General features: G+C 23.3%; 1 protein-coding gene across 1 annotated transcript in view; it reads right to left on the bottom strand.

The window, feature by feature from the left end:
* Window positions 1-8,173: 8,173 nt before the first annotated feature.
* The window catches only part of LOC112604133 (protein crumbs-like), a 61,219-nt gene continuing 46,261 nt past the window's right edge, over window positions 8,174-23,131 (bottom strand). Inside the window, exons 5-6 of the mRNA XM_025353027.1 lie at window positions 8,504-8,601; window positions 8,174-8,246 (exon numbers count right to left, since the gene is read on the bottom strand). Coding sequence (XP_025208812.1) covers window positions 8,205-8,246; window positions 8,504-8,601 — 140 coding nt within the window. The 3' untranslated portion in view covers window positions 8,174-8,204. The remainder of the gene's footprint in view (window positions 8,247-8,503; window positions 8,602-23,131) is intronic.

The following is a 23,131-nucleotide window of genomic DNA, read 5'->3' as shown; positions in this document are numbered from 1 at the left end:
AGATTATTTCACTTTCATTGCTTTTTAGGTACTTCAACTCGTTTTATACACATTGATACCCCCGGAGACAGAATACGAGATATGGATTCGAAATGCTGGTTTATCGATATCGAAAGCTAATTGGATAAAAATGCATGATGGCTACCCAAGGGGTTTTTACAATAATTCAACGAAACAGACAGGTATTTGATAAATTACCCCCACCCCTTATAGATATCATTTCATTTGTCAGCCATAATTCAATTTTAACCCTCCTTTTAAAATTCATTTTTTATCAATGATATTCTTCAAGTTATATATTTTTCTGATATCGAAAGTACTATAGAGCAATGTTTCAATAAAATAATTTTATCAGTGTAACAATTATATAAATATACATATATAACTGAGTATTGACATGATAAATTGTACATAGTTAGTTGAAAATATTATGATGTTTTATTGTATTAATATCAAATGATACACATATATAATATTAATATTCAATCAAAATTTTTTAAAGGGTAATGAATTCAGGACCATATTTTTGTAGTAATTTATTTTAGGATCAATATACTTTAATAATAATAATAATAATAATAAAAACGATCAATATCAATGAAATAGATGTATTCTCAGTGTCACAAAAACCATAGGGGCAGCCGGGGCAATACTTCTGTAAAGGAGCCACTTGGTGATATTTCCGGAGCCTTAATTTAGGTCATTGAATTGTGTTCTCATTATGTTCAAGTTAAATTATATACAATTTATTGAAGCATTATTTCTATAATTGTATACTATTATATAAGTTATTATTGTATCAGAACGGATCCCACTAGAATGCACATATACTTTAAAATATAATATCATAGTGTTCAATAATGACTTATTTTTACGTATGTCATTGGGATTCCCGAAATTAGCAGATAAGTTTTATACTATCATTTGTCATCGTTTTTACAATTTACGAGTGTCAAATTAAATATATACCTAATCATATCAATTTTAAATTATGTCAACGTTAAAGCGGAGCCACAAAAAAAAAATTAAAAATTGAAAATTGAAAGAGAAATTAAAAACAAAAAAAATACTGATCAATATCAACCAATTTTTTAATTTTTTTTTTTTTTATAGAAACTGTCAAGTAGATAAATGATAAAAAACAAATGGAGACATGGAGCTTTAACAAATTATACTTAACAGTAGAGTTATTTAATAGTTAAACAATAAAAATACTAAAATTTTAATAAAATAAGTAACAAATGGTAAAATCTAAAGAACTTTGTGATTTGTTGGTACACTCAAAAGTTAGAATTTTTGATAATAAATAAACACGTATTAATTTTTAATTACTATTAACAAAATACCATTTAATTTTATTAACTTCAATATATCAAAATTTTGCGTTCTTTACATAGTGTATCAAAACATTTTAAAACCAAAATACTAGTTTACAAAATGATTGTGATAAATTGGAAAATCTATACAAATCAATTTAAATATTAAAGGAAAATTATGATGGTATTGTAGAAGTTACCTAAGTTTGATGTAATAAATGAAGAATGTCAACCAAATATAACTCAACTGGACAACGATTTGCAAAAAAATATTTTGATGATGTGAAAAGAGACTGAAATTTAAAATAACTGAAAACAATTATAGAAATAAGGTTTTCTTTTCTATTGTCGACAATCTATTAAAAATGTAATCAATTGAAAATCTGTTTCTTAATTTTACAAAATGTATGCAGTAAATTTGATTTTCTTGGACCTCTATCAATTATTGAATTTGAAGAAATCATGATTTTTAAAGAATTTTATGATTTAGTTTTTAATATTTATCAAACATAGGTACTGAATTTACTAGTAAACTTATTTCTCTTAAGGAAATTATCATAAACGAAAATTTAAAAACAACTGGTGAACTCTCAATTCTTGAAAATTATTTTATTATTAATGACTAAAAAGCTCCAAAAGCCTTCGTGTTATTTTTAATATTAACAGTTACAGTTGCCACAGAAGAAAGATCATTCTACAAATTAAAACGCATAATGAATTTCTAAAGAAATTTTATAGCATAAGATCGTCTGACTAATAAAGCCATACTAAATGTTGAACAACGTCGTACAATTTGAACAAAGCTATGAATGACTTCACTAATTTAAAAGCAAAAATAAAATGAATTTCGTCCTTAAATAATGATTTGGGAGAAACTAATATTATATTTTATATACGAGTAGATATATATTACCAAAATATATTATATTATATGAATACGGTACACATTATATTTTATTTTTATTTTTGTTTTTATCATTTAAAATAATTTTTTTATTATTATATCTATTTTAAAAACGTAAATCTGATATTTATGTTTGCAGTATTTTATTTATAACTATATTTTAATATATTATATACAAATATACTGAGTCTTTAATTAATCTATGATAAAAATAAACAAATAATAGAATAGTTATATTTTTATAACAATAAACTGAATAGTTACTACACCTTCTTTTTAAAGGTAATATTTTCGGGATTATTAAAGTTTCATAATCATTACCCTTATAAACTTATGAGTTGAGAACCTATGAAAAATGTTACGTATATAAGCGTTTTGTCTTTTTGATCAGGACCCCATATATTGATTGTGTCTGAGGCCTCAAGAATTCTAACTTTATCAAACTGTTTTTATTTTTAATTATTTAATAATAGTAATTAAAAAGTTAACTTTTGTTTTAGTAGATCAAATTGTCATGAGTATATAAGTATTATTTTAAAGGAAAAAAATAGGTAGTGCAAACTAAGTGTTTTATAATTAAAAATAAATGTATACTAAGATAGCATAATATAGTTTATCTTTAAAAGTAGGTTATTATAATAATATTAAGCTAGTAGAGTTAAAAATGATAGTATAAATCTAAGTGAATAAACAATAAATGTTTACATTTATAATTAAAATTAATTTTACAAAACACGAGTTTTACTTATAAGCTTTTTTAAAATACCAAACACTAAATGTTTTATCTCAAGAAAATAATGTACAAAATTATTTATTGATGAGAATAAATATAAAAATAATTAATCTATTTCTATATTTGCACCATTTAAAAATTATAAATGAACACCTGTTTATATTGAACGATTTCAATATCATTATTAAAGCTAAATCGGTGTTTTTATTATTTATATTATTATCAAAACAAAGTTTCAAAAAAAAAAAAAAAAAAAACAATAAGGTTAGCTGGTTCACAAAATCATATTAAGTAGTTAAGAGTTGAACTTTTTTAAAATAAAGAACAAATTAAGTGTTATTTGCTATACAATTGATATTTGGTGAATAGGTAACCGTTAAGAAAATTATAATACAAGTTCAGAAATATAGTGATAAGCTCAGATAAAGGTGGAAATTTTCAATAAATGTCTTAGTGTTTATACCATTGTTTCTACGAGATCTGTAGAAAATAGAAATATCTTGAAATATATATATTTATTATACGATATATTTAAAATAAATAAACTATATACCAAATACTTACTCTAAAAAACTGAATTATTTTGTTTTATATGGTTCAAGAATAGTTTAAATATTTCAAATTTAATGTCTAATTGACCTATAATATGTATTAAATAAATTATTAAAATTATGATTTCACTGAAGCGATGGAATAAATCAGTTCTATACTTTATTTAAGTCGACGATAATACTATCAGAAAAATATTGTATGACTAGATAGCTTTAATTTTTCATTTTATAGTTTTAAAATTAAAAGTTTTTGTATTGATATTGTTTACTAGACTGTAATATAAAAATCATATAAAATCATATTAAAAAGCATATAAAATAATATGTTATAGGTACATGTTTTTATTTTTCAAATTTCTTAATTATTCCCATTAAATTAATTTTGCAAAACTACGTTATTACATAGAAGTGGTGAATTTAATTATTAAACTCGTAAAATCATTAGCTCAACAGAATAATTATCACATTATATTACAATTTATTTGATATTTTTAATTACTTAGTAAAATTGCATTTACTATGTATTAAATTATACTTGTATTTTTATGTTGTAAAAAAAAATCGATGCATTTTTGTGTGTATAAACATTATATTACATCTACCTACATATTCGTTTATTATAAAATATAATAATATTATGTTTACATTACTAATAATAATTGTATATATTAATTAACTTATTATAATTTATTATTATCATTATGCCTATATACAACTCAACTCTATTATTTTATATAGTTTATTTATAAAATAACTTAAAGAGAAATAAAAATAACATTTAAACTGTTCACGTTTTTCTAAAATACTACAGTTGTTTTGTTCCTAATAAAATGAAACAAATTTAAAGCTTACACCATCGCCAAGAAGATGAATGGTTAGGAAACATGGTTTACTAAAAGGTGTGCAGTTAATAATATACGGGGTTTAATATAGTAGATTTATTGTGAACATACATGAATTATTTTTGAGTATTATTGTATGTATTCATCAATACATAAGTCGTTTGAAATTAATTGATTTTAAGAAAATGTTTTCTTTTATGTAGAATATTAAATCTTAAAATATTATTTTAGAACTATGTAAATTTCTTTACCAAATACAAATTATTACATTTTAGAAGTTTATTAGGAAACTTAATTAATAAAAAAGTTTAGATTTTTTTAACATACCGTATAAAACTATTAAAAAAAAAAAAAAAAAATTCTATAAGTGAAATTCAAATTACTTTTATGCCTAAATTTCTATGAAATTTGGAAATAAATAAAATTAAGTATAAGGTTAGAAAAAAATAAAGAAACATGCTTTTTTTCATAAATTAACCGATAACAAAAAATAAATAAATAAATAACATAAAATAATGATATCTAAATTAAACGCTTGAAAAATAATTTTAAAATGAAAATTACTTAGATAATTAAAGCCGTCGTATTGTAAAACATAATAAAATTAGTTTCTTTAGAATATATAAATAATTTAATGATTCAAATGCAATTCTAAGGATCAAATAAATTGTAATAATAATTAGGAAATTAATTTTAACATACAATATTATTAAATCAAATTAAAATATGATGTATTTTCGAATTAAGCTATTTATATAATATGACTTTTTGAAAACCAAAATAAGGTTACTCATTTGTATCATAATAAATAAAAAAAAAAAAAAACTTCAGTTAAAATTGCCATAAAATAAATTAAATTAAATACCTAGTTGATTAAATATAATCTGCGGATAAATAAACTTTTATTGAACCTAATATTCATTATTTTTAAGCAAAAAAATACTAGTAGCCACTTGTTTCATTTCATTGGAAACGTAATATGTACCAATGTATATTTTGTATGTCTTATCACCATTTACTTTAATTGTATCATAATATAATACATTATTTACTTAGCAAAGCAAATATCTTGAAAAGAATCTTTGAATTTTTTAAAGAACTAATTGAATATATTTTTTTTTAATAGGCAGGTAACACTGAGATGTACTTATATATTATGTACGTATTAGAATTTTTATAAAGTTCTTAAAGATTATTTTTGAGTAATATTATAATACTAGTCTTAAAATATTGCTGATAATTTAATATAAAATTGAAATTATACAAACGTTGATCGATAAAAGACATAATATGTATCTTAGACTATAAATTATTATCAACGTAATGAAAAACATTGATTTTAATGAGAATGTAGTAGGATCTTCGTTTGATAAATTGTTGATCACTAAACCACAAAAATATTACTGATGTATAAAAATTATGTTTTGGTTGTAATGATAAATGGTATATATACTATGAGATATAATTTATGTGATTTTTTTGATTTTTTTCATGGTGTTTAAAGATTTTATCATAATTATTTAAAGACGTTTTATGACAAGATCAATTTTGTATTCAGTTTATATGAATCTGATATAGACTTTCAATCATTTTTGCTTTTATCAATATTATTTCCATGATTGCCTATGGCTTGTTAAAGTAAAATGTCATCGGGTCAATTGAGAAATCTAAAAAAAAATTATTTGTGACAATTTTCAGTAGTCAACATCGATATCCTTTATCATTTGCCATTTTAAGCATTTAAGCAAAAGAAAAATATAATAAAATATGAAATAACATTGACATGAATATCAAAAATGTATTGCTATCAAACTCTAATCAACTGGCTTGATTGTGTAGGTACATACTGGCCTACCGAGACACTGAGAAATTTCCTGTTGCGTTCCATGAAAATCTTAATATTATTTCCATTCTTCAAAAAAAAAAAAAAAAAATGTAATTTAAAAATGTATTTATACTATATATGTAACTGTTAAAATTAAATATATTTTACTATTTTATCATTGGAGATGATACTATTCTACTTAAAATAATTATATACTTAATGTATTATGTCGTTTGAATTAATTTCTATGACTGTTTCTGTTGCCGCATGCACTAACGCGAAGTTTATAAAAATAAATAGATTATTGATTACGAAAATGTTTCGTCAATTATTGTAATCATTCATAATTTGATCTCTTGATTTATTATATTATTTACCTTTAACTCTACAACCCGCTGATTACTACACGATAGCATAATGCACTCAAGTTTTAAATAGTTTCAAACTTTGGTCTTTAGATATGTAATTTTTAATGTAAAAATGTACAATACATTAATTAAAAATTAAATTCAGACCGATCTATAACAAAATTTTTTTAAATTGAAATCGTGAAGTGATTAAATTAAAATTTAATTGAAAAACAAATGTAGAATATTGAAAACAATTTTTGGATGGTAAAGAAATTTATATTTTAATTTCATTAGGACGCTATAAAAAGTATAGTTATTTTTAAGACGTCTATAGAGTTACTTTTTAAATGATTATCTTGGAAGCTGTGATTTACTATAAATGCTAATTTATCAAACTTTTAGGCCATAGACTCTATAGATTATTTTTATACCTACCTAGAATACCTATGAGTTATAATTCAATTAATTAATTAATTAGTAGCGGCACTTTAACTATACAGTAAAAACAATGTTTTTAAAAACTTTAATTTAATTTAAATATCCACAGTAGTAGGATGTGTTTGTCTCTTCTCCAATGGTAATATTTAGTATGTGTAGTAATAAATATTATCTATATTTATGATACATTTTAATTTATAGTATATCATATAACACAATTATTAATTAACTTTTATTTTTAGAATATAGATGTTTACATAACCTAAATCTCAAATTATGTTTTTGTTTTCAGGTATCAAACATTTTATTCAAAATAGCGATTGAAAGGATTAACATTTTAAAAGTTTTGTTTGTCTGTGTTAGTCATTATAATCATAAAAATATTGATTTTAGCGTCCTTCGTAGTCCGTTCGGGTCTAAATAGGTAGAATACCAAATAAATATGTGTAATATGACATTATATTGTTTGATATTAATAATAGTATGTTACAATACTTAATTTTATTATAATTTCAATGTTGAGTTGTTATATAAATATCAAATATTTATTTTCATTTATTTGTCATAATAATAACTTAGTAGATACATTCTGAAACTTTCCCATAGATAAAATGATCATTGCTAATAATAATGACGTAGTAGTAACATTAATTTCTCTCTATTATAGCAATACTTATAAAAATATTTTAGTAAATATAATTTATGCTTTTTGTGTCTAAAATGTACAGATTGTAGATTACCTAATAAAATTTAAAAAAATAAAAAGTAAATATAATTTCGTTTTATAAATTTCAGTGTAATGTTGAAATTAATAACTGCAGTTTTAATAGATAGTTAAAACTTACTATGAATAAATCGAATTAACATTATAAAATAATGTTTTTTACGGCGAAAATAATAATTTTTCGATTAATTGTTTTTGAAATAAATGTAGCTGATTTGACCATGATATTTTAAAGATTTTTCTATTAAACTTATTAAATAATTTTTTATATATAATTTTAGTAAATATAATATTGTCGAAGGCAACAAAAACGATGGTATGCTTTCCGAATAACCAGTGTTGGTAATTAAGGAGCGGCGGCTCGCTTCAAGGCATCCTCTCGCTTTTTCCGATTTAATTACATTTTGGTTCACAGCTTTAAAACAGATCCAAATTTCAAATGCTTAATGAACTTCCCTTTTGTTTTATAGATTCCTTAAGATTTACCATCCTTTTTTCTCTTTTTTTTTCTATATCATTGTTCATTGTAAATAATGTACAATGCAGTGTAGTGCGAGTACGAACTGTAAATAGAACTGTATTTTTTACAAAAGCATGTGAGGTAGTAACAAAATATTTTTAAAATATACTGAACTAAATGATTACAGTTGAACTGAAATGAATAATTTGATCAATAGATTTTAGAAATATTTATGAATTCAATTCAATTTTAAACACATTTTGATTTAAAAGTTATATAAAGTCGTTTGCATATATTAAACAGATTCAATACCAAATTATTGATTTAATAGTATAACTACGAGATGAAATAAATACTTACATATTTTAGAATTTTTAGTTGTAAATATTCATTGATGTTTTCATTTAAAATAGCTGATATGTTCACTAATTTGATAGTAGCGTGATAACGTACAGAATCTGAAATATATAAAAAAAATTATAGATTATTCATTATAATTGATAAATATCAAAATATCAAAATACTAAATTACTCAGTAAATCTATCATCATACTGATATATGTATAAATATTAAGTATATGACATAACAAATTGTACAATGTATTAGAATGCCGGTTTGTAGAGATAAAACCATTTTAATTATGAAAACTAGGGAAGTTGTTATGCTGTATAGTAGATGTAATCTTTTTGATAAGTATGTCACTATAATGGATATGGTTATCACTTATCTTGAAATTAGTTATAAATAATGTTATAAGTAAAATGATTATGAGCGGAGACGAACTGATTCACCACCATATTTCTAAAAATATTTAGCTATATATTTATATTACTATTAGTATGTTTTTAAATTTATTTATTATGTGAATGGTTGAAATAACTTTAACTTAATATAAACTATAAATCCTATAGTTATGTTAAATAAATATACAATGGTTGCTCAAATATTATTTTATATAATATAACTAGGTACCTATTATTCTTATAAGCCAATCCCTGCATATCACTAGACGGCACGAATAAGTCCATAATATATATATATTTGTATTTTAATTAATTTAAATATTCGTTATTTGAAGTAAATTATAATAATTATAATATGTATAATGGAGAAAAATGTTAAGTTTCTATGAATAATATTTTTGAAATATAACAAAATAATTATAATCATTATCTATCTAATTTTGTAAAAATATTATTTTTTAAATGAAACGATAATCAGTAGTTCATTATATAGCTAAAATAAATAAAAATCGAGTCATAATATTTTTTAACCATTAAAAAATGAATCTTTTAGCAATCAAATATATTGTACTATATAGTTAATATTATCTTATGAGTTTCTCGCAATAGCCATTTTATATATTAAAATAAAAACATTATAAAAAAAATAATATAATATTGTACTCTGAATTTCTGTATTTTTCTTACTTAATTATCGTAAATGATATCTTTACATAAATTATAAAATAAGTGAAAAAAAAAAAAATAAAAAATATTTATGGTTTAATCTAATTTAAAATATGTTAAAGCTAAACAAAGTAGAGCTAGTTTATCAATACTTATAGGCGACAGGTTTTCGAAAATTCAGAAATAAATACCTTATGTTTCTAAAGTGTGTCATGCATTCAGGAGTTTTAAAATGTAAAATAAAAATTACCTAATATTTTCTTATTCGTATAGAATTTCGATTAACTTGTAATTAATTTTGATATTCAGAGCTGGCATTCGCTCACAACACAATTGGAACCTATATATTTTATTAAAATCTAAAATATACTAAACCTCGGAAAATTCTCAATATATCAGATTCTTTTAATTTATGTTTTAGTTTGTAACGTCCCCAAATTCTAGATTTCTATTCTATTCAAAAAAAAAGTCAACAAAAATAGTTCATATCCATGTAATATTAGTATAAATAATTAAAAGTATATTATCCGGCGCAAGCAGATAATAATATAAATATCCAATGTCCTCCGCTTTCACATATAGATAAATGTAAAGTCCTTACGACATTATCGTTGCTAGGTACCGTCGTCACTGACGCGTTGCTTCGACATGCAGGTATGCATAACGTCCCCAAATATTGTAAACTTCCCTCTCGACGCCGATATTGGACTGTCCCACAACAATATGCCACAGAATTCTATAGTACACTAGATAAGGAACTTCTATATAATTTATATTGTTATCAGTGAAGCTCGCGTAGCAGTTGGCCCCATTTTGTCGGTTGGAAAAAAACTACATACATTACGCATAATATAAATGAATATTTTAAACATTTGGAAAAAATAAAAATAACAAAGTCCATATTTTATACTTTCTCATTTATTAACTTAATAAAAACTAATAAGTGATCAATATTATGTAATATTTAAATATATAATTAAATAATATAATATATTATAATACAATTTATAATAGGTATATAAAATACTAATAAATTAATATTAGGTATTAATTAATATTTTGAAGTCCAATGTATCAAACAAAATTATTTATTTTTATTGTTAATACTTAGTTTTCACTGATTATTAAATAAAATCAACTTAGTAAGTAAACGGCGCTTACTAACAGTATTGGATAATTTCGACTAAGCCAGATGATGTAAGCGAATTTTTTAATACTGTTTACATTTAAAGTATCTAAATTAAATGTATGGCTCTTCAATAACCAATCGTCGCAGCAGTTCAAATTATGAAAAATGTTATTATTATACACATCATTTTTTTATATAAACTATTATTTTAGAACTTACACACTATTTTATGTTTGAAAATTATTACCTAGTGATATTAGATAATGTAATTTCAACAAATTTTACAATTTTCATTACAGCTATTGAGCTTTTTATCAACCCTCCTCTATTTCTAACATACAGTAAAACAGAAAATGTATACGCATGACAATAGTTATAATTAGAAGAAACATAAGAATTTCTATACATGTATCGCAATCAATTTTCAAGTAGATACTTCTAACTATAAATCTACTTATATAACATAATATATTTTCCTTAATTAAGTCTGTACCATAGTTGTTTGGAATTAAATCTAATAGTTCAGTATCACTAACTTCATCAAATATAATATCCTTAGTATCTATAGATTCTTTTTGTTTTTACCCAACGAATTTCAAAAATACTTTCAGTATTTGTACTGTCCATAAGAATGTAGTTAGCAGCATAAGACGATGAAACTGAATGTTTAAGTAATAACTTTTTTATTGCTGTTTTGAATTCTATCACGATAGGATTGTTGTTATTTCCAAAACTTATTCGAATTTTTGAAAAAAGTAAGTCAATGTGATTTTGAGAAAATTTGTATGTAAGTAAATATTTGTATTTAGAAGTTTCAGAGAGTTCACGAGCAATACTAAAAATTGATTTAATATCGACACTGGTATTAGGTTATATATATATAATACTATACATAAATGTTTATAAATAATTTTATTAATACTATAAATATTATTAATTAATTACTTTAGATAAAAAAAAATATAAAAAGAAATTATTGAATATTATTGAATATTATATTTTGTAATAATATTCAATTTGTAGAGCTATGTAGATGAATAGCCAATGTCAATGTTTTACTATCCAACAAAATGGCGGACACTAATAAGTAAATCCTCAAAATATTCTTCGAGTTCCTTATCTAGTGTAATATAGAAGTCTGTGCAATATGCTGACCATAGCCTATAAACCAATAGCCAAGAAAACCAATTCAAAAAGCTTCATTATTTTTACGCGACCGCTGGTTTGAGCAACTATAAATCAGTACGTCAATATTTTTTGTGAAATGAAAAAAACCTCAATTTTTCTTTTTTCTATTTTTTTTTTTGCAACTAACAATTACATTCTGCCACATTAAAATATTTTTTTCAAACCAAAAATAACGCTGTTTTTTTCTCCAATAAAGATGGACTAATCAACTGTCATGGGTCCTCGGCAGGGCGAATGGTCAACCAATAAGAACACCAACTCAAGACTTCATCAATGTCATAATGTATACTTGTCTTTTCCCTTTTACCTCCTTTTTTTTTTTCTTTTCTTTTCTTTTTTAAAAAAAGGTCTAATTATTTTTACTATTATTATTATCATACTACATTGCCACCAGTCATTCTTAATTTCCTATTACTATTATTATTTTGTATCGCCATTGGACGCCCAAATTATTCTATTATTATTATTTTTATGAATACATTGTTTTGCCATTAGATATTCGAGTTTTTTTTTTTTTTTTTTTATTATCATTATTATTATTGAATTAAAACTTATGAGCTCTACCAACGTATCCGTAAAGACACCATGTAGTACGGCTCATAGGTCACTGTGTAAGTAATCCCTTAATACGGTGGGTAAGTACATAAAAATGCCAAAACATCATAAGTTCAACTAAATTTTAAGAAATAACATGTTAGATAAATATCGGTAAATAACATTTGAAATACAGATTAACATTATATTAATTATTTAAAAAAAAAAACAAAAATGTTAAGATAATACGTCAAGGTATAATATAGTGTAACACATAGATCACATTTAAATGTAATTTTATTATAAAATTGACATATATCCATGATAAACAATATATATATATATATATTATAAACATAAATATTTTAAACAATATAAAAACATGTTTATAAACTTTGAACAAAAGTGTTCTATAAAAATATTTATGATTTTTTATTAGTATTGTATTTAATATAAGATAATATCACAATTCGCATTTGTAACCTTTATAAGAACAAAACATTTATTTACCGAGGTATTTAGTTTTTATTTTATAAAAAAACTGAATATATTTTGAATAAAGTTTTTATATTTTTTTTTTATTTGGTTTAAATAATATAGAAAATGTAGTTTAAAAAAATACATAAAAAATATAGTTAAGGTTATAATAACTATAATTGAGTCAGTTACAGAATAGTTTTTAAGTAAAAATATAGCTATAAAATTAGAATAACTACAAAGAAAGATTATACAAGTCGATCAATTTTTCAGTAATAGTAAAATACTTATAAATACATAAATTTAAACGTTTTATGATAATTCTTCACTATTAATTATTATTGAGTAAACCTCAAAAGTTTGTATTTTACAAAGTGTTCTTTTATTTATGATAAATGTAGGTATAAATATTTTGTAAAACAACTAATAAGTCGTGAAATAAAATATCATTTGGTGAAGACTCTTTAAAGGAGAATCACTATTTGCTAACCACTAATTTTGTTAGCTATAAATGGATTTATGATAATAATTAAATTAAATGTTTATTATATTACACTCAACGCCATTCATACTAGAGTAGATTTACTTATAATTTTATAATTACGCATAATGATTCAATTCATTTAGTACGAAAAGTACCTATGTTTACCGTTATTGCTATGTGCACTTTACGGTGCTCGTTATAGAATGTGAAAGGCTCCAGTCTACTCAACAGTTATCTTGGGAAAATAAACAGCTATATAATGTCATGCTCATTGTTTTTAGATGACTAACACGTATGCTTTTGGTGTACATATATTTAAATATTGTGTAGTCAATGCATTCCATGGTACCACATAAAATGTGATTAAAGCTAATGTAGAAACTTTCGTGAACTTTTTAGTCATCTATGGCAATCATACATATTATGATGAAATTATCTTAATAGTACGATAGTATATTATATGCTATAAAAAATAGCGATAAAAACCAGATGCAAAATCAATAATTATTTCAAATAAAATTTAGTGTGCTTTTAAAATATTCCCATTATTTTTACCATTTATTAAATATATTTTTTAAATATAAATTTACAGTATTTAAGTATTAAATAGTATACACAACAAATATATACTATATATATGTATATATATATATATATATATAAATAAGTACACGTGTAAAATATGAATATGTTAAAATGGTTACCCAATGTGGAAATATCCAGTTTGTAAAATTCAAAAAAATAAATAGTTTATTGATTTTTATTTAAACATATTTTTATTATTTCCACTGGAGCCAAAAAAACTCCTTTGAACGTTTTGGATACTTATGTAACATAACTGAAACTTATTGTATGTTACAAGTATTAAACGGACGAGAACTCCAAGGCCGCTCGGAGGTCCCATTCCATAAGTACATATAGGTGATGCATCAATAATATTGTGACATTTAACAAAGACATATGTGTTGTATAAAAAATGTTTAACAAAATATATCAGACACAGAAATCATATTGAGTTTAATTCAGTATCGTACAACACGGCAATCCATTGAACCCTTTTATATTATGTCAATAAACAACAAATAATAATAATATATTCGTTCAAAATGAATTCGAGTATTCATGTTATGAGTGAAATATTGCATTTTTTATGTGAATTGGGTAGATGCGATATGAAGTAGAATCTACCATAACAACATAATATTTACCTATAAAATATAATATATTATTTACATTAACATTTCTCTATTGCAAAAAGACTAATCTAAGTTGTTTGACTTTAGGAGCTACACGTATTTCAAAATAAAGAATTGTCCTATCTTAGAAATTTTTGAACATATTTTTTTTTCCTTTTTAATACATTTAAAAGCAACGATAACAATATACGTTAATTCACACTGTATTAGTAAATACTGTGCAACTTAAAATCATCATTTATATGTTTTTTACTTCTGTATAATCTTGTTTAAAATTTTAAATATTGCTAGTATAACTATATTATATTTACACACACACACTCACATATATATATATATATAAATAATCAGAAACTGTAGTCTTAAAATTGAATCCATAGCTTATCATATTTTATTTATGTTATCAGTAAAATTAGATTTACCCAAGATGTGGTTAGAAATATGAGGAGTCAAAATTAGAATATGTTAAAGGGAGTTGAACGTTAACATTTTTGACTGTAATACGATTGCGGAACAAATAATATTTTTTTATACTATATATAATTTATATACAACTTTGTAATGTAATATTATTATATTATAATATTTAATTTTAAATATTCTATTTTCCATGAACACCTCTCATTGAATTTTAAACCACACTACTCATTACTCAGCCCCATCAAAGTTGAAGAAATAAACACATCCCTTGACTCTCTTTTGCCTATGACAATGCCACCCAAACATATATTTCTTCATAAAGTCGCATACCTAATTAATAAATCACAGAAACACAAATTTCCTGGTTATGATTTAATCTCATCCAAAGTTGCAGTTCATCTCCCAAAAAAGACGTTACTGTTACTCACTTTTATTTACAATTCCATAATAAGGCTCACCTACTTTTCCTTACTCTGGAAATATTCAATAATAATAATGATCCATAAGTCAGGCAAACCAACAGAAATGCCTCAATCATTCAGACCAATAAGCCTCTTACCTTACTTCTCAAAAATTTTCGAAAAAGTGATTCTTAAACACCTCCTACCAATCATAGAAAAAAACCTTCCCAACACTCAATTCAGGTTAAGATACGATCATTCCACAATACATCAGATCCATCGTCTTATGGATAAGATCTCCTTCTCTCTTGAAGAAAAACTCATATGCACAGGAGTGTTCCTGAACGTTGAACAGGCATTTGATCGAGTTTGGCACCAAGGGCTTCTCTACATAATTAAAGCACTTTTCCCTCCATACTTGTATCTACTTATAAAATCATATCTTCTCTGTACGCTCAAGATCAATTTTTTCAAATATTTCTAAAAAAGAAGATGATGTCCCGCAAGGTGCAGTTATTGCACCACACCTTTTTAACATCTACACCGCGGATCAATCCACTATTCAAAATACAATAGTAGCCGACTTCGCGGATGACAATGCACTACTTGTATGCCACTCTGACCCAGGCATAGCTGCCTCCTTTATGTAAACCCATCTTGACCTACTAGCCTTATGGTACATACTACACAGAATGGGGCCTTAAATTAAACCAAACGAAATCGCTCCATTCCACCTTTACACTACGCTCCAGAGATTGTCCATAACTACTTTTCAATAATCAACCTCTACCCTACTCTCAAAACGTCAAATATCTTGGATTAACCCTAGACCGCCGGCTCACATGGGCTCCTCATATACGCTCCAAACGTTTAAAACTCAACGATTGTAGCCGCCAACTAAGACACCTACTGACCTCCAAACATATTCATCTGAATAACAAGCTTCTTATTTACAAAATGCTACTTAAACCAATATGAGTCTATGGTATACAGATCTGGGAATCAGAAAAAGCTACTGACATCAATATAATACAAATCTTTCAATTTAAAACTCTAAGACAAATCACTAAAGCATCCAATCACACACTCCATCACGACCTCTCCATACCCTTTGTTGCAGACGTGGCTAAAACACACTATGAATTCTACAACCGTATTTTAAACCATGGAAACCAACTCATACTCGACATCTCTTCCTTGACTATTTCTAGAAATCCCCCCAAACGGCTAAAACGCAAATGGTGTAGAAACCTACTGACTAACTAAATTTTAATACTCTTTTAGTACCTCCACTGGGAGGCCTCTACGCTCTATTATATTTACCTAATTATTTTTTTTTTTTTTTACTATATTACTTCCTCAATTGTTTTTATTGTTCTTTTTTTATAACAGATTGAATAAAACATTAAATAAACAAAAAAAAAATAAAAAATAATATTCTAGAATTTTTCTTATATATATATATATATATATATATAAATTCAAATAACAATTTTTCTTCTGAATTACAGACTTAGGACTGAAAACATATAATCACTGTTGACTTGTTGAACATTTTTCTTTTTCTTTAAATTGTTTTTCTAAATAATTAATAGTTATAAATAATATTATAATTAATAGTTAATATATTTTTTTTATTTACAAATATCATTGGTTATACAATAATGTTATAATTTTATCAGGTAAAAAAGGATTGGGACACAGTCGTGTTTTATATAAACTTACACGATCTAATCCAAATACTATAGATAGTAGGTATTTTGATCATTAATTGAAGCTTTTTAAAAGATTATATAATTTAAAATGTAATAAAATATGTCGTATTCGAGTACGACTCTTTGTAAAAATGGAAGAAAGTCATTGAGTAAAGAATTTGGAAACAGTTAGATTTAGATTCCAGAGTAAAATAATTATACACAAAAAAAAAGCACGTACCGTAAATACGTATTATATATGAATAACCAATAAAACTTAATTAAAGCGTTTAAGGAAGAAAAAACAGACTCTCAAAAATAATTAATTGATAATAATGTGACTAAAAGGGACCAAAAATAATTTTTTATAAATATATGTTATTATACTAAAAAATAAAATGTTAAAACAAGTAAAGTAAGTAAAAGTATGACAATAAAATAACAACGTTCAGGAAAAATGTTTTGAGGAGGACAAAGGTTAGGTTATATAAAAAATATCTAAAATAATACATTAAAAAAAAAAAAAAAAGTAAAATAAAATCATAAAAAAATGTATAAATCAGTATCTTGCAAATTTGTTTAACTCTTATTAAATTTATCTAGATGTACCTAATGTAAGTATTTTAGTTATATTTTTGTCAAGAAACAAAACACAAACTTGATTTCTAAAAATAAAAATACACTTTTATAAAAGTTTTCTAAGAGCAATTTATCTAAACTATAATTATGCATATCGCAGATGTGTATTTAAAAGACTATTAGTATAAGTGCAGAAAATTAAACACAACGAACATGTTAAGTACCTGTTTTCTGTAGGTATGTAATTTATTAGACTTAAATAATATATTAGGTATTTTTAATTAAAGTTATATTATAAACACCTATTTTGTATTCAAATGTACATGCGTCGCAGTTAAATGCAAGAATATTCAGACATATGTATTAAAATATTAACTATTTATGAATTACATTTAGTACATATTTATTTATTATAAAATGTTAATATAACCTTAAAGATCTGAAATAATTGTTTGTTTATTAAACCAAATGTTAAAGAAAATTATATATTTTACGATTAAAGCTTAAAGAACAACATATAGCTGTTATGTATTAAAGTATTTATAAATATTTGAATCTAACCTATAGGTAAATCATATAATTGTGGTTGATTTAAAGAATAATACTTGAAAGAAAAATTATTGGAGACAATGAAAATAATATACGATTTGTTATGTGTAGTATAAAAAGCGTAATTCACTTTATATTTATAAAAAAACAAGGCATTTCTAATGTAATATAAATTTAACAGTTGTCATTCACCAGTTTAAAAATATATTTCTACTATGAACTTATTTGTTTTAAGTTTAAAGAAGTATCATTTTTTCAGATTTAAATAAATAAAATATTATTTCCCAAGTGAAAAGTATTAATCCATCTTCAGGATACCATTAATACAATTCTATTTGAGTATTAAATTATTGCATAAAAGAAATAAATGTAGTACTTTTTATTTATTAGTTTTTAAAATTATAATTCTCCCACACTTGTTTTTAAACTAAAAATTAATTTTAAATTTATAATTTTTAGAAATTTCATGACATAAAACATGAATATAATGTATTAATACATGGACATTGGGATGTAAATATATTTTATAGATTAAATTATGCCAATATACTTTATTCAATCATATACTAATTATTGCTATGTTTTATGTGTGCGTGATAATGTAAGTTTTTCATTGTGGAATAAATTGTTTTGATTGTATAGAACTATGTATAGTGTATACTATCGAATTAAAATTATATTTTGTGTACTACTTACATGTAATATTATTATATTGTAAAATATTTTTCAAAAAAAAAATAAAAACTGAAAACTTTTTTTTTCTGTCATAGAATTTGTGTAATTTAACGAATAAAATGAATAATATGCCAAGACTAAATAATTGCACATGTGTATTCTATATCAATATAACACAACCACAAATGAAAATAAAATTATAATATACATAGACGAGTGCAGAATTTGGTCATAGGATATGCGGTTTATAGAATATGCTCCCTAAAAATACAAATGATTCAAAATAAATGTCTATATTTATTTCCTTAAAAATATTTATGTTAACTATTTTTATCATCGCTAAGTTTAGTCGAAGAAAATAATAGATGTTTGGCATTTTTTTTTTTATATTTAATAATAAAATCATATTTTATTTCATAAATTATATTCATTAAACAAATATATAATTTATATAATAAATTATATAATTTCATAATTCTTATCATATTAATTAATTAAACCGTAAACATACGTAGATCACACATACAAATTTGAAATTTCATCATTTTTTTCTTTTTAAAAATTGTTAATTTAGGGTTTTTTTTCATATGATACCCTCCAAATAAGTGTCTTCTTTAGTCCATAAAGTATGCAAAAACACCCCATGCATACACATATGAAAACATATACACTATATTTGGTAAAATATCGTTAAATTCTCAAAATGTATAACTAAATCATGGAGTATAAAATATTACAAGATAACAGTATCATAAGACTAATCATTGTAAGCTCTTTCATTTACGCATTTATTTAGTATAATAAAATTATATTTTACATCAGAGCAGTATTATAATGTTTATTTCGTATGATATATCCACATGCTTGAGTCATCTTATATTCATACTATATTATTATGGAGTCCCACTAATCTAGTTTATTTATTTTCGATTAATTTATGAAATGTACAGTAATAATCTGTTATAATATATACTTACGTATGCCAAAATAGTCTATTTTCATCGTTTGTTATATGTATTAGGTTATCATTAAAGTAATATATATATATTATATTACAATTTTATTTTAATATACCTTAATTTGTACTCGATATAATATTGTATCTTGTATGATATTATTAACATTAAAATCCTTTCAAATTAGTTGTTTGTTATTAATATGTCATTTATACCCTATATTAGATATTAACTATATTATGTAGGTATTGCCATCATGTAACATTAACATTGACTTTTAATGTCCGTTTTAACTTTAAACTATTTAACAGAAATGTTATTTAATGATATACTATTATACTTATTAATAATAATATAATATATACAATGGTTTTTGTTTAAAAATAAAGTTTAACAACAACCTATATTATATAAATAAAAAAATGAATTACTCATTGTAATATAAATGTATTATATTATAATATTATTTATGCAATTCAATTAGAAATAAAGACTGACTAACTGTCTTCGCTCAAAACCATTTTAATATATAAGGATTCGTCACTGAATTTAAATATAATACATCCGTTGCAGTAACTCACAAAACGTTCGATATTGACTCATTTTCACATTTTTTTTTTTTCATATTCACAGTCAATATAATTTCAAATAGAGTCTGCGCACCCCGTTAAGCTGTTCCCGGGTATTATAATCTTTTGATCCGTCCCCCTCATACCCTCAGACGCAAACAAATACATCCCGTGACTATCTTTTACCATAACCCTTATCTGTTATATGCCTATTACAATAGGTATAACAGGACAGTAAATTTTCATAACACTCAATTTTTTTCTGTCACCCGTTTTTATACCTATAAACTTATAAGTTATAATTTATAATACATAATGGTATACTCTCCAACCATAGCATACTATACTACAATCCTGTATAATTTATTTTTGTTTAAATTATGAATAATTTATCATACTGGTGAAAATCCAAAAATAACTCAATTTGTTATTCACCCGTCCTTGATGTGCTTTCGATATAACTACCAAAAACAGACTGGACAGCAATTCGGTGGGTCTTTGAAGTCGTTTCAGTTTAATGCCCACTTATTCTCTACCAAATCCATTGCGTAAACGATGTATATATATTTATTTTTATTTGAACCTAATTGTAGCAATTAGTTTATATAAAAACAGTATTACACATTTCTGTTAAATAACATTCACCGTGATTTGTACAAATGTTGGAAAACTGAAAGTATCTTGGGTATTTCGACCGTGTTTTTTGTAAATGAGTCAGACAATAGATTGCTAAATTTTATTTTCTTATTTAATTAATACAAAGTTTCTTTGTTAAACCAACTTAAAGTCCTGACAAGATCTCCTGCTTCTATTTCAAAGACTACAGCCTCCATAGCCAATTGATAGTCCAATTGGTTCATTTTAATTTTTTCGAAATAACATATTACAAAAATTTCTTGGGATCATACCTTCAATATAATAACATAAATTCTAGATTTGAGTATCAGTAAGATTTTTTTTTTCCACGAACACCATATTTTAAACCATTATGAAAATTTGTGTACGTTTCAATTTAGCTTATATTTTTTATTTAACCAAGAAGCACTCATTTTTTAGTTAACGTTTGTATTTTTTGAAACTACATTAAAAAAATATGTATATATTTAAACAAATGTTTTTCAAAAAGATTTCCCCTGATAAAAAAAAAAAAAAAAACTTCTTAAAGTAGAATTTTATTTTCCTCTTTATAAACAAATAATATTTTAAGTACCATAAATAAAGTACAATATTCATTTACTTTAAAGGTACTTAAACATATAATTTATAACTTTTCTATTTAAATATACGAGTATCATATTTGTCGATAGACATATTAAATACATAGCAAAAAAACAAAATTTAAGGAAATTAATAGGTATTTACTTTATTTCCTTCATTTGTTTTCTCTTCATCGCACATAATCATTTTTTGTGTTTTTTTTTTTCAATAACAAAAAACATTTTGAGTTAGAGTATAATCTTCATGTTATATTAGTAGTGAAAATATTAAATATTTTTAGAAATGTATTTATTTAATACATGCATCAATGTGAGATTAATTTCATTTCAGTAAATATATAGTTATATGCATTAAAAAAAAAAAAAAAAAAAAAATAGAAGAGTGACTAAATCTGAGATTAGCTTATTTAAATTAATTTGTTAAAAATATAAATAATAATGGATACCCATATTGTATAATTGTTTTAATTAGGTATTTTTATGGATTTTACTTATAGTTTTATCATAGAAATAATTGAAAACATTTTAAATCATTTTATTCTTTGACTGAAATCTATTTTATTTTAAATTAAATACAATACAGAATATATCAACCATATTTCTCATTACTTAATTTAATAAAATGTTTAAAATTTGTAATATAAATAAACTTATTACAAATAATATATTTTATTATATACATATTATACGAGGTGGATTATTTTAAGGCTAAAAAAAAATACATTTTTAAAATATGTTGACGTTTTTAGAAATGTATTTTCTTATATAGTTTAAGTCATGCAAAATAATATTCTTGAAAAAAATACGTACATTTCTATTTTTAATCATTATAGTTTTTACTTTTTTTGATAACATCATACTATTTTAGTAACATATTTCAAAATAGATCCATTTTTTTGAGATTTTAATTACTTATGAACAAAACATATTTGAAATATGGAGTTAATTTTACATACCTAGTTAAAAGTTTTTAATGTATATATGAAAAAGGTTTTAGACTAAAAGTTTGCAAAGTATTTACATTATAAATCAAAGTTCGATGTTTATATAATATACTCCACTTGAAAAAATATTTTATTTTGTGATATGAAATTTAAAATGTAGTTGATATTAAAAAGTGAAATCTTAAACAAATAAAACGACAAAAATAATGATAAAATAATAGTTTGCAAAAAATATTATTTAACGATTTAAAATTATGTAAAAATATATTTTCAAATACGTGAATATTTTTTAAAATAATAAGTATTTACTTTTAAAAGAATCACTTTTTACATAAATATATACACACATTTATCTGAACTGTAAGTTTAAATGATAAGTTTTCTTTTTTGTGCTTATAATATTGTATTATTCAGTTACTCGGTGACGTAAAATGTATGAATTATTTTTATTAATGTGGCCTGTTTATATTGAACTATGTACATAGATTTTAATCTATCCAACTAGTTATTATGTCCATTTATTTAATTTAAAAAAATTGGGTGTAGAAATTTTTAATTAAATTGAT

Source organism: Melanaphis sacchari, unplaced genomic scaffold, assembly GCF_002803265.2.
Source record: "Melanaphis sacchari strain LSU unplaced genomic scaffold, SCAv2.0 Contig11_pilon_pilon, whole genome shotgun sequence".
Lineage (NCBI taxonomy): Eukaryota > Metazoa > Arthropoda > Insecta > Hemiptera > Aphididae > Melanaphis > Melanaphis sacchari.
The sequence above is the reverse complement of the archived record's forward strand: the minus strand, read 5'-3'. Positions and strand labels throughout refer to the sequence as shown.